This window comes from Vicia villosa, linkage group LG4 (assembly GCF_029867415.1).
Source record: "Vicia villosa cultivar HV-30 ecotype Madison, WI linkage group LG4, Vvil1.0, whole genome shotgun sequence".
Taxonomy (NCBI): domain Eukaryota; kingdom Viridiplantae; phylum Streptophyta; class Magnoliopsida; order Fabales; family Fabaceae; genus Vicia; species Vicia villosa.
Genome location: NC_081183.1, coordinates 165212593 through 165224678, shown reverse-complemented (window position 1 = coordinate 165224678; position 12086 = coordinate 165212593). Strand labels below are relative to the sequence as shown.

The following is a 12086-nucleotide window of genomic DNA, read 5'->3' as shown; positions in this document are numbered from 1 at the left end:
TAGCACACTTGAAGTCATCAAAGTACTACAAAATAATATAACATGGTATGTTTAAGTTAAAACTATTTAATTATATGAGAAATATGTGTTAAATATTAAAATAACTCTTAAGTTAGAAATCCATACACTACAGGAAAAAAGGCCTCCTGCCACGCCCAGAAAACCGAGGCTATATGCAAAATAACCGTGGCGTAACGATTAGGCCACGGTTTGGCCACGGAAATCCAACTGTGGAGTATACGGCCGTGGCCTAAAGTAAAGTCCACGGTTTTTTGGTATAGACCACGCCTTTTTTACAACCGTGGCTTTTTTAGGCCACAGTTTAGGTAGCTTGATTAAGGCCGCGGTTTGTACTTGCCATGACTTAAAAACTGTGACTATATGGTAAAGCCACGGTTTCATTTTAATGTTTACGACACAATATTAGTTTAAGATATAGCCACGGTTTGGTTATGACCACCTATTTAAAACCGTGGTTATATGTTATGCATTCTAAATCATTAATCTTGCCACAGTTTATTTCTGTATCATATTATATATATATATATATATATATATATATATATATATATATATATATATATATATATATATATATATAAATGCACATGTATTAATAATCAAAAACCAATAATTATTACCAGCTGCATCAAATGATACAAATATTTCAATATTTTGTTGAATGATTGAAAATACATGTTAACCTAGCCAGCTGCCATGTAGTTCTCAAACAGAAAACTGAATCCACAATAACAGAACCTATGCATCTAAAACTAACTTCCCAAATTATAAATCCCTAAGCTATCTACCATTACTTCTCAAACAGTTATTATCACACTTCTTTTCTTCAGCAGCTACTGCATTCTCTTCCAAGACTCATTTTCTTGCAAACAACAGAAGAAAAAGTTCAAGAAAGCCTTCAATAGCCCTGCACTTGATAGAAAAAACATAAACCAAAGTCAGAACCTACACTTGCTTAAGACAAAAAATCAGAGTGAAGGCACATTAAAATTCATCCAGCCAACCATAACAACACAATGCACATCAAACAAAAATCAACTCCCTGCACACAACCACTCAGCAGCCCACAAATCATATTCAAAAGAAGAAGAAAATAGTTTAACTTCTAAACTAACTTCACTAACAGAATTCAAACTATACCTAACATCAACACCATTTATCATACATTTAGCATTGATGCTGTTTTCCCAACACCACTTATTCCTCCTCTCCCGAGGCAGAGCATCCCATTCTTTGTACACAAAGAGAAGAGTAAAAAGATCTTTGCTTATCATCTTCATTATCAAAAACATTAGCAAGGTGAGAACTTTGACCTTGTGATAATGATAAAGTGCAAGAAAAGATAAAGAACACACTGAAGATTAATATTATTCAATACCCAAGATTAATATTACAAGCAAATTGACATAAATATGTCAGTATATGTCATTACATGTGTGGATGTAATATTATTCAATACCCAAGCATTCAAATGAAGTATTGAAAACGATCATACAGAATCAACATTATTGTACATGTCAATCTAATCTCCTAGTCGTACACTCGCGCGCACACACAAAGTGAGAGATAGCCACTAACTGTCCTGTACACTGTCACTTTTCCAGCACTGCTTTACAAACAAAATGAACACATTTTTAAAGAATTCCCATGAAGCATAACAATAATTTGATTACTTTATATTGATAAACTAGAAAAAATGCCTTAACCTTTGACTTGCCTTGAATTTGCTTTTTCCGTGTCTGTCTGTGTAAGCCAAAATTTCTTCTTGTCTTATTAAAGCCTCGTACAAAGCCTGTTTAGAAAGTTGAACACACTGCTTTACATACATAACAAATTGCTGATCAATCTAGCATACACTAATACCATAATGCACACCTTAAGTTAAAAAATTCCTTCACAATGTAGGAAAATGATTATACATGATATATAATTTGATTTGAAATGAAACATAGTTACCTTCTTCGCTGCAATGAGCTCTGCTTCCACGACATCCACACGACAAACTGCAACATTCAGTAGCTCCTCTTTCTCAGGAGGCATCACATTGAGTTTTGACTCTAACTTCCCAACGTTTTCTTCAAGCTCACTGAGTCGTTTTATGGTAGATGAGGAAAGGTCTGCCTCTGTCAATCTGGTAGCAAGTTCCTCCTTTTTTACTCCCTTTGTCACATGAAATGCTATAGAACGAGGTACTAAAAATACTCACAAGACCCTGTAAAGATAAAGATAATGAAGTCTGCCTGCAACACTATCAAAAAGTCATCAATGAATTATTGATTTTCAATTAAAAAGATCATCTTGTCATTTCTGATAGATAATTGGGGCCTTTCGGCATAAGGAGGTTCAAGCACTCAAAGATTTGCACCTTGTGTGTAGCATGCCAAATGTGAAATGGTAAATCATAATTAGGGTAATGAAATACACGATGCCGGTTACTTCAAACACATCAAGGGAAAAACTTTACAAACAGAAACAACTAAATCTAAAAGAAACTAATATCCATCCTGAAAAATTTCTACGAAATATCATACAAGTAACCTACCTAACTTTCTCCTTGCACAACCATTGTTGAAGCTCTGTATTATTACTATCAGCCGGCTGCAGAAAGCTGGAAAACAACAGTAAACAAAAAAAAAATTAAAAATATACAAAATCATTAGCTCAATTAAAAAGCATCATGAACTAAATAAGCATTTCAATTCTTCCAGTGCTTAGATTTCTTTTGGTGTCCTGTCATACATTTCAAGACTATTATTCATAAGTATTTCTCACCACAGAGTAGCAGGAGCATCTTCAGAGGGTCGGAAATGCACACATAAAACCTGCAATTCCTTTTTTAAGCAATTAAATCATAGATTTATAAGGTTCTTAAAATACGATATGGTGTAATTTCCACTTGAAAATAAAACTTCAATAAGTAGCTGATACCAACTGAGGTTTAGAGACTACTCCATTGTAGCAATCGACATGCAGAAAATCACACACATGTTATAAATGTAAAACATATAGCACATGATTAATTTACATGATTAATAAAGCATATTACTCAAATACATCAAGTAGTTATAACAAACCATGAAATGATTAAAAAAATAGTATTGAAGTGCAATTGATAAACAGCCATGAATTCGGTGCCAGGCGTGATTACATTTGAATCAAAAGTTTGTGACTCTTCTTTAGGAGGAAGTTTTCTTCCCTCCCTCTCAAATTCCTCCCTTAACCTTGCTTCTTCAGCAGCGTTCCAACAAGATAATCGCAGTCAAAAAAGAAAGAATCAAATGTATTATGCACCCTTCCTTTCAAATATTTCCTCGTTTTCCCGAGAGATTGAAGTTAAACATGTATTAGTAATAAAAAATAAACAAACAACAAACAAAAATCACAAAAGAGATGCAGAATATTGTTGAAGACCAGGGAAGGGAGATCAAAAAAGCTATAGGTAGAGCATACATTAGAGAAATTTCAGTTCTATAGCACCCTCTCCGTTTGACACACCCTTGAAAGACCTATTCCATGTTATCACTTTCATGACTCTAGCAGAATGATCAATATGACCAGCTCATATCACGCAAATTAGCCTAATCCAATACATGTCCATTCCAACTAACTAAGATTACAAACATAAACTCAAATTGAGTGAAACAAAGGAAAAATAGATCTAGTACAAAATACATTACCACGATTATCGGTGGTGGAGGAGGCGGAAATGAAACATAAACTTGTTTTCCACGTTTCTGCCATTCAAGATTTATATTAAACTTTACAGTATCAATATAATCATTGTCTGAAAATTGAAATGCTAGTGTTTTTTTTTACCTTATTTTTGAATCTCTCTTTATGCAGCTCCGGTCCTTTATCATTCTTCATTGTAATTGTATCATCCTAAAAAAGTAAATAAAATATTAGTTTTCCGGGCATGCTTTGTAATAAATCTGGTTCTTCAATCAAATAGGTCTAATATTTTGATTTAGCCGAGTTGCAAATAGAATCATACTATTGAAGAACCAACCCCAACATACTCACAAATATACATTAAAAAGAAGAAATATTGTTCAATAATTAATATCAGCATCCAAAAGCTTGACCTATTTTCCAATCCTGCAACAAAAAATCACTACTCAGTACCACTCTCATTGTCAAGACCTTCAAGCTTAGTTACTCACCTCAACCCACTCGGTTTCAAATCTCCTTAACAAAATGTAACCTTAAGAAACACAACAGTTATAACAATACAGATAAAAATGAAACCCTACCCTGTTAGCACAAATAATTGACAACGGGAAGCTTTTGTTGGTACCTCAACAAAGGAATCAAATCTGCAAAACAAAATCTAGATTAGATCAACGCAGATGAACTACATGCATCCTTGTAACAGAAAATCATGAAAGAAACGTTAGAAGAGGAGAAGAGGAGAAGCAGAGAAGAGGCTCGTACCGAAGCGGAGAAGTGGAGAAGAGGATCGTACCGAAACGGAGAATCGAAGAATGCCGCAGAGAAGTGGAACATAGGAGACGCGAGGAAGGAGGTTGGAATTAGGTTACGCGAGAAAGGTAGGAGGAATTAGGTTACGCGAGGAAGGAATGAGAAAGAGGATCCTTGTATATACTTTTTCAATTTTTTATCAGGTTGGATTTGGAGGAGAAGGATTTTGTTTCCAGGTTTGTTGAAGGTTGAACAATTGGGATTAGGGTTTTACGCTGGATTTTGGTTTCCTTTTGCTTGAAGTTGATACTTGGGTCTCTTCTTTCATTTTAATTAATTAATTTTTATTTAATTTTTAATATAATAATAATAATAATAATAATAATAATAATAAAAGGAGGGAAACAAAAAATTTGAGGGAAACGAAAAGAGGGAAAATTTGACGCGATAAAATTTTTTAGGCTTGGGCCACAGTTTGTAGTCAAAATTCTAAGGCCGCGATTTTCCTTTTGCGACTAAAAATATCTGCAGTTGTCTAACCGTGGTAGTTGAAGTACAGGCCACAGTTTTACACTCCGGATTCAATATTCTATAACATACGTCTACGCTTTGATAACCATGGCCAAATCATATATGTGGCCACAGTTTCTGAGCTGTGGAAAATTTTAGCGTGGCCGTAGGCCAAATTTCTAGTAGTGATACCTTGGACGGAATCTCTATTTGATTCGAAAGAAGAATTTCTATCATAAACTGCAACATGTAAAAATCGCAATCTACTTCATTACGCTGCCCAGGACACTACACATGGAAAGAAAATATGGATAAGGCCTAAGTTTTATCACGTATCATCACTATTGATATAATAAAAAATGTGATAATTAATTAATATACCTCCACTCGAATCCATGTGATGTTGTTGGCTTTACTCTTTGGTACTTGACTTCCTCTTTGTGCTCGAAAAACTTGTATAACGCTAATAACACATAAACACATAATTTAAAACAATTCCCATAAATAAATAAATATACACACGAATATTTAGAACAATCTCACTTACATATCAACCAACTTCTTCATAGCTTTGTATGTACTAACTGGATTTTGTAAGGAATCCAGAAAATATACAACTTCACTGATAGGATTAATCGCGACCAACAACCAATGTCCACTGTAAGGCAAAACAAATGTGAGATGAAAACTTTCTACACAATGTAAAAATATGAAAAATTATAATAGATGAATTTAGAATTAAAGTCTAATCTGTTGCAAGTATTAAACGGTAAAAAGAACAACTTTTCTGAATTTATGCTAGCCATAAAACGGTTGAGTACATACGCCATGACTTCATCCGGTTTAGATATGATTAACCCTAAGTTGGTATTGAAGGAGAATTGAATTTATATTAAAACTAACTATATTTTCAAACTAGTTATAGAATTAGATTTATATTAAAATTGATTTTAAAACAATACTGTTTATTAACATTACTAAGATGCTAAATAAACATTATACAGTTTATGAACATTACTAAGATGCTAAATAAACATTAAATGAACACCTTTTCATTTATTCATCGTCTGTCAACTATTTCACAAAATCAATTAAATTACTCCTTCCGTTTTTTATTATAAGTCGTTTTAGACTTTTCACACAGTTTAAGAAAAATAATAATTGTTGTATGAAAATGAGAAATTATGAAGGTTTTACAAAATTATCCTTCATTAATGATATATGGAAGATAAATTTATATAATTAAAAGGAGAGAGAATAATAAATATTTAAGGATATAATAGGAAAAATAGCATTAATTATATCATTGGAATTGTAAAGCGACTTATATTTAAATACAATTTTTTTTTCCAAAACGACTTATAATAAAAAACGGAGGGAGTACGTTCTAATCATCAATTACATATATACAGTCCCCAGAAGTAATCAATATATGTGGGGTTTGTGGCTTTCAGAACAAGGTAAAAGAAAAATATGGAAAGTTTAATATAAGCAGTGATGGTGGTTAATGGTACATACAAAATGCTATATTCTGTTTCACTCACAGACTATCAGCCTTCCTCCCCACATTATTACATTAATATTAGAGTATGAAAATAGTTAAACAGTAGCGATTACAAATGCACAGCAAAGGCAACCCATTTATATTCAAAATGTTAAATGAATATGAATTTGTGCTAGTAAAAATTCCTGATTGCCAATATTCATTTTCTGGAAGGAAAGATTAAATAGTTTAATTTAAAATGCATGGAACTAAGAATTAATCACTAAAATATAACTAATTGTTATTGAAATCTATTAAAGTAAAAGAAGCTAATGCCCAACAAAAGCTACACAGAGGCTAATTGTGGTGTAGAAATTCCCTAAAAATCATTAAGTAACCAACTACCTAATCATCAAAGTGAGCTATTTAAAAATTAGAACCTTTCACTAAGCTGATATTCACGCTACCGATAGCATCTGCGGCATTATTCCATTTGCTGTCACACTAATTCTTAAACTAATTCCATAGCCATTAGAAAATTAAATTAGATACTATTAATTTAATTTGACACCATAAAGATATATTTTGACACCATAGACATTTATATATTTCTTAATATAATTTATTGAATAAGGACAAAGACAATAACATGAGAGAAGCTTCAATTACCCACTTTGCTGAGAGAATAATGATTCTTTCAAGGTAGTAATTCATTGTTATGTTAGGCTAACAACACATAAACAGACTCCTCCTCAATAGTATGATATGCGTAACAAAAATCACCACGACAGATTGAGAAAATAGAGCATCTTAAATACTAAATGCGATTGATTCAATTCAACAGTAGAACATTTACATAGAAATTCATTTAATTTGGGATTCAAGTAAATTCCCACTACCCTAAATACCAATATATTCATGACATGCTTCCAAAGTTCCAATACATCATGATGCCACTACCAGCAAGCAAACACATTATTTTCGCTGTATATACATTTCCCCTCAACGGTTATCTACTCTAACCTCTATCAATTCTTATTATATATACTAATCAGTAATTATTACATTCTCATTCTTCACACACCAACTTAGATACCAAAATGGTTTCTTCTTCTTCTTCTTCTTCGGCTTTGTTTCTCGGTCTTATGTTTCTGTTGACACCATTGTTGCTCCTTTCATCCTCATCTCAACCACTAGAGTTTCACGTTGGGGGTAAAGATGGTTGGGATCTCAAACCTTTTGATTACTACAATAGTTGGGCCCAGAGAAACAGGTTTCAAGTCAATGACACTCTCAGTAAGTCCAATTCATTATTTCTCAACCTTGTAATCATAATGTTTTTATATTAATGTTTTTATTTTGACTATATTGTAGATTTCAAGTACAATAAAAAAAGTGATTCAGTTCTTGTGGTGAAGAAGGAAGACTATGATTCCTGCAACATCAACCATCCAAAACAAAAGATGGACGACGGAGATTCGAGATTCAAGCTCGGTGATTCGGGTCTGTATTTTTTCATCACTGGCAATATTGATCATTGTAAACAAGGGCAAAAGATTATTGTTTTAGTCATGGAAGTTAGACATCGTAACCCTCCTCCTACCGTGGTTGCAGCCCCGTCTCCCGTAAGTGGCTTGTCGCCACCTCTGATTCACAAGTCCGCTTTGGATGCTTCGCCCCCGTCTCAGTCGAAAGCAAGTTCGGTGGGTTTTGGTGTTGTGGTTTGGGTTGGTTTGATATACAATTCTACTGCTGCGACTGACAAAACAGTCTCTACTATTGAAAAACCTGTACAGAAGACACCACCAGTTTCATCTGTAGTGATGTCGTCCAAAAGTTTTACCGCAGACGGTAAACTTTGTACTGCTGATGGTTCTATAGTTGCTAAGAAGGTTGACACACCAACTTCAATAACTTCATCTATTGCTACTGATCCTACTATTAAGCCAAGTATGTGTGAAGTTAAATCATCGATACTCACTATTTTAGGTTCGGGAATAATTTTGTTCCTTCAACAGAGCTAACAGGTGCTGATGCTCAATCAAAAGAGTCCACTAATACATATAAGCGCTTATCGAATAAGTGCTTATGTTTAAGCTATTCTTATTAGAAACAGAGGAACATAGCAAAGAATAAGAAAAATAAATAGCAAAGAATGAGTAAATTTCACATTGATTATCTTAATGGCTATAAAATCAGTACAAGTTGCTTGATTTGAGTTTCAGTTTCTATTTCTTTGTTTGGACAAAGAAGAACGGCGCGGCGAATGATATCAACACCCTAGAAGTAGAACGTGTCAATAATTCTTGGCTCGATACTTTTCTCATTATTATTTCTCGTATATATAAAGGTTACAGGGCTATATCGGTAATTACACTAAATAAATACATTTAAACTAATTCCTATTCACATCCCCCCTCAAATTGATGTTGCTTGTCAATGAGCATCAATTTGCTAACAAGAAACTGATGACGTGGACGCGGAACAGCCTTGGTAAGAATATCTGCAATCTGCAACTGAGTACTGACATGAGGAAGTGATATTATTCTGTCATCATAAGCGTCACGGATTGAGTGACAATCAACTTCAATATGTTTGGTGCGTTCATGAAAAACAGGATTCGCAACAATTTGGATGGCACTTGTATTGTCAGCATAAAGTGAAGTTGGCTCTATTTGAGGAAATCCAAGTTCAGCCAAAAGACCACGAAGCCAAATTATTTCAGAACAAGCAGCAGACATGGCACGATACTCAGATTCAGTAGAAGATTTAGAGACTCTCGCTTGTTTCTTACTTTTCCATGAGATCAATGAAGAGCCAAGAAACATGCACCAACCAGTGACAGATCGTCGAGTATCAGGGCACCCTGCCCAATCGGCATCACTATAAGCACTCAATTTAAGAGGAACGCCAGTAGGAAAGAATAAACCACGATGAGAGCTTCCCTTCAAGTAACGAATTATACGTCGAACTGCTGCCAGGTGTAGGTGGCGAGGAGAGTGCATGAATTGACTTACTTGTTGAACAGCAAATGATATGTCAGGGCGAGTAATAGTCAAGTAATTAAGGCTACCCACGAGTTGACGATACAATAAAGGATCATGCAACAGATCACCATCATCACGATGATATTTAACATTAACCTCAAGAGGAGTATCTACTGGATTAGCCGATTGCAGACCAGCCATAGAAATTAAATCTGTGGCATACTTGTGTTGATGGAGGAATATGCCCTTGGATGTAGAATGAACCTCAAGACCAAGAAAATAATGCAAATTACCAAGATCTTTCATATGAAACGCTGCTTGTAACTGCTGTTTAAGGCTTTGAATGGAAGCATGATCAGAACCAGTAATAATCATATCATCAACATACAGAAGAAGTAGGACAATTCCAGTAGATGTTCTATGAATAAATAGAGAAGAATCGTACTGACTCTGAGTAAAGGAAAACCCAAGTAGAGTGGAGCGAAATTTTTCATACCATGCTCTAGGCGCTTGTTTCAAACCGTATAAGGAGCGTTTGAGCTTGCACACACCCTTAGATGACGGAAATAAACCTTGAGGAGGAGTCATATAAATATCTTCCGCCAGGTCACCATGAAGAAAAGCATTTTTCACATCTAATTGATGAAGAGTCCACCCGTTAGAAGCAGCTATAGAGAGTACCGTACGGACAGATGTCATTTTGGCAACCGGTGCAAATGTCTCATCATAATCAATTCCATATTCCTGCTTGTTTCCTAAGGCAACCAAGCGAGCCTTGAAATGGTTAAGGGACCCATCAGAATTCAATTTCACAGAATACACCAATTTGCAGCCAATGGGTTTAACATCAGGAGGACAGGAGACAATATCCCATGTGAAATTCTCTTGAAGAGCTTGAAGTTCCTCATTCATTGCTTTTATCCAACGTACATCTTTAACAGCCTGTGAATAGCAAGTAGGAATAGATATGCTAGAGAGTGTGGCAGTCAGAGAAGTATGTGAGGAATCATACCTGTCTGGTGAATATCTATCTGGTGCTCGAGATATTCGACCAGAAAGTCGTGGTTCAACCATTACAGGATCAGGTGGCGGTTCAGCGTCGGGAAGGGGTGTGGGAACCTGCTGTTTGTGTTTTCTGACATATACATGACCTGGTTTATAGCGTTCTATAGATTGATGCATAATAGAAAACTTAGGAAGAGTAACAATATCATTCATGACAGGAGAAACACATGGAAACATAAACTGATTATCAAAAAATGTCACATTCCTAGAAATACGAAAACGATGGTTAGTGACATCATAACACACAAATCCCTTATGAGAGTGACTATATCCCATAAACGCACATTGAACAGACTGCGCTCCAAGCTTATGCCTTTCAAATGGAGGTAAGTGAACAAAACAAACACATCCAAAGGTATGTAAATCATTATAATTAGGCTGAATTTTAAAAAGACGAAAAAAGGGAGAATCGAGATCAATAACCGTAGAAGGAAGACGATTGATCAAGAAGACAGCTGTGGAAAGAGCCTCCACCCAAAATCGGGGTGATACAGAAGCTTGAAGAAGTAAAGTGCGGGTCACATCAAGCAAATGACGATTCTTGCGTTCTGCCATCCCATTTTGTTGGGGGGTATTGGGACAAGATCGTTGAGACAAAATGCCTTTTTGTTGAAGAAATTCTTGAAACTCACGAGACATGTACTCACCACCAGAATCAGAGCGAAAAATTTTAACACTTTCATGAAATTGAGTTTCAACATATGTCAGAAATTTCTTAAACATAGAAAACACTTCAGATTTAGACCGAAGAAAATATATCCAAGTAAAACGACTATAATCATCAATAAATGTGACAAAATATTTATAGCGAGCATGAGAAACTACAGGAGACATACCCCATACATCACTATGAATCAGTTCAAAACAAGAGGAAGCCCGATAAGCACCAGACGGAAAAGGAAGTGTTTTACTTTTAGCTAATTTGCAAACAGAACATGAAAGAGAGGCATTAGAAACAACACTTTTATTTCCCAATAAACCATTTTTAAATAAATGAGATAAAACAGCAGAGTTAGGATGACCCAATTTTCTATGCCAATCCTCATAAGAATTCAAGACATTTTTACAAACAAGAGATAAATGACTAGAAATAAACTGAAGTGGAAACAGTCTTCCCACTTTAGGCCCCTTCGCAACCACCTTCCCCGACACCTGTTCCTGCACAAGGCAACCATCACGAGAAAAATTTACATTACAATTATTATCAACCAATTGACCAACAGATAATAAATTGGAAGCAAGTCCAGGTGCTACAAACACATCCCGAAAATCAGAGTTGAGGTCACCAACATTCGTGATAGAGAGAGCATTACCATCCGCAATTTGAATTTTCTGATTACCATGGTAAGAATGTAAATTGTGCAAGTATTCAGAAGAGGCGGTCATGTGATTGGATGCACCAGAATCAAGAAACCACGGGCGGGAAACATTCGAAGACTTACCCTGAATTCCCAAGGTTGATAGAGCGGAAAGTACCATCTGTTGGATTATTTGAGGTTGGAGAGCACCACCATTAGATGGATTGGTGATGGAAGGACCAACTGCAGAGCTTGTACTAGCAGAAAATGCTTGCACCGAACGTTGTGTTGATCGTGGAG

General features: G+C 35.1%; 2 protein-coding genes across 19 annotated transcripts; one reads left to right on the top strand and one right to left on the bottom strand.

The window, feature by feature from the left end:
- Positions 1–619: 619 nt before the first annotated feature.
- On the bottom strand, positions 620–4745 carry LOC131595770 (uncharacterized). 18 transcript variants are annotated; one of them, XM_058868238.1, is made up of 10 exons: positions 4456–4745; positions 4275–4337; positions 4045–4119; positions 3838–3903; positions 3699–3755; positions 2794–2843; positions 2564–2629; positions 2387–2456; positions 1978–2261; positions 1634–1813 (listed from the first exon to the last, which is right to left on the bottom strand). In XM_058868238.1, exons 4-9 carry the CDS (start codon positions 3886–3888, stop codon positions 2214–2216), a joined length of 342 nt encoding a protein of 113 aa, XP_058724221.1. In that variant the 5' UTR covers positions 3889–3903; positions 4045–4119; positions 4275–4337; positions 4456–4745; the 3' UTR covers positions 1634–1813; positions 1978–2213. The 18 variants fall into 18 exon arrangements, 11 of the variants coding, with proteins under 11 accessions (XP_058724221.1, XP_058724212.1, XP_058724215.1 ...); XM_058868229.1 differs by having other exon boundaries at positions 2564–2619; XM_058868232.1 differs by having other exon boundaries at positions 2564–2619; positions 4487–4745.
- A 2791-nt stretch (positions 4746–7536) lies between these two features.
- On the top strand, positions 7537–8572 carry LOC131598244 (early nodulin-like protein 3). Its single transcript, XM_058870863.1, has 3 exons — positions 7537–7732; positions 7811–8386; positions 8547–8572. The coding sequence occupies exons 1-3, from the start codon at positions 7537–7539 to the stop codon at positions 8570–8572; spliced, it is 798 nt and encodes a 265-aa protein (XP_058726846.1).
- The last annotated feature ends 3514 nt before the right edge of the window (positions 8573–12086 follow it).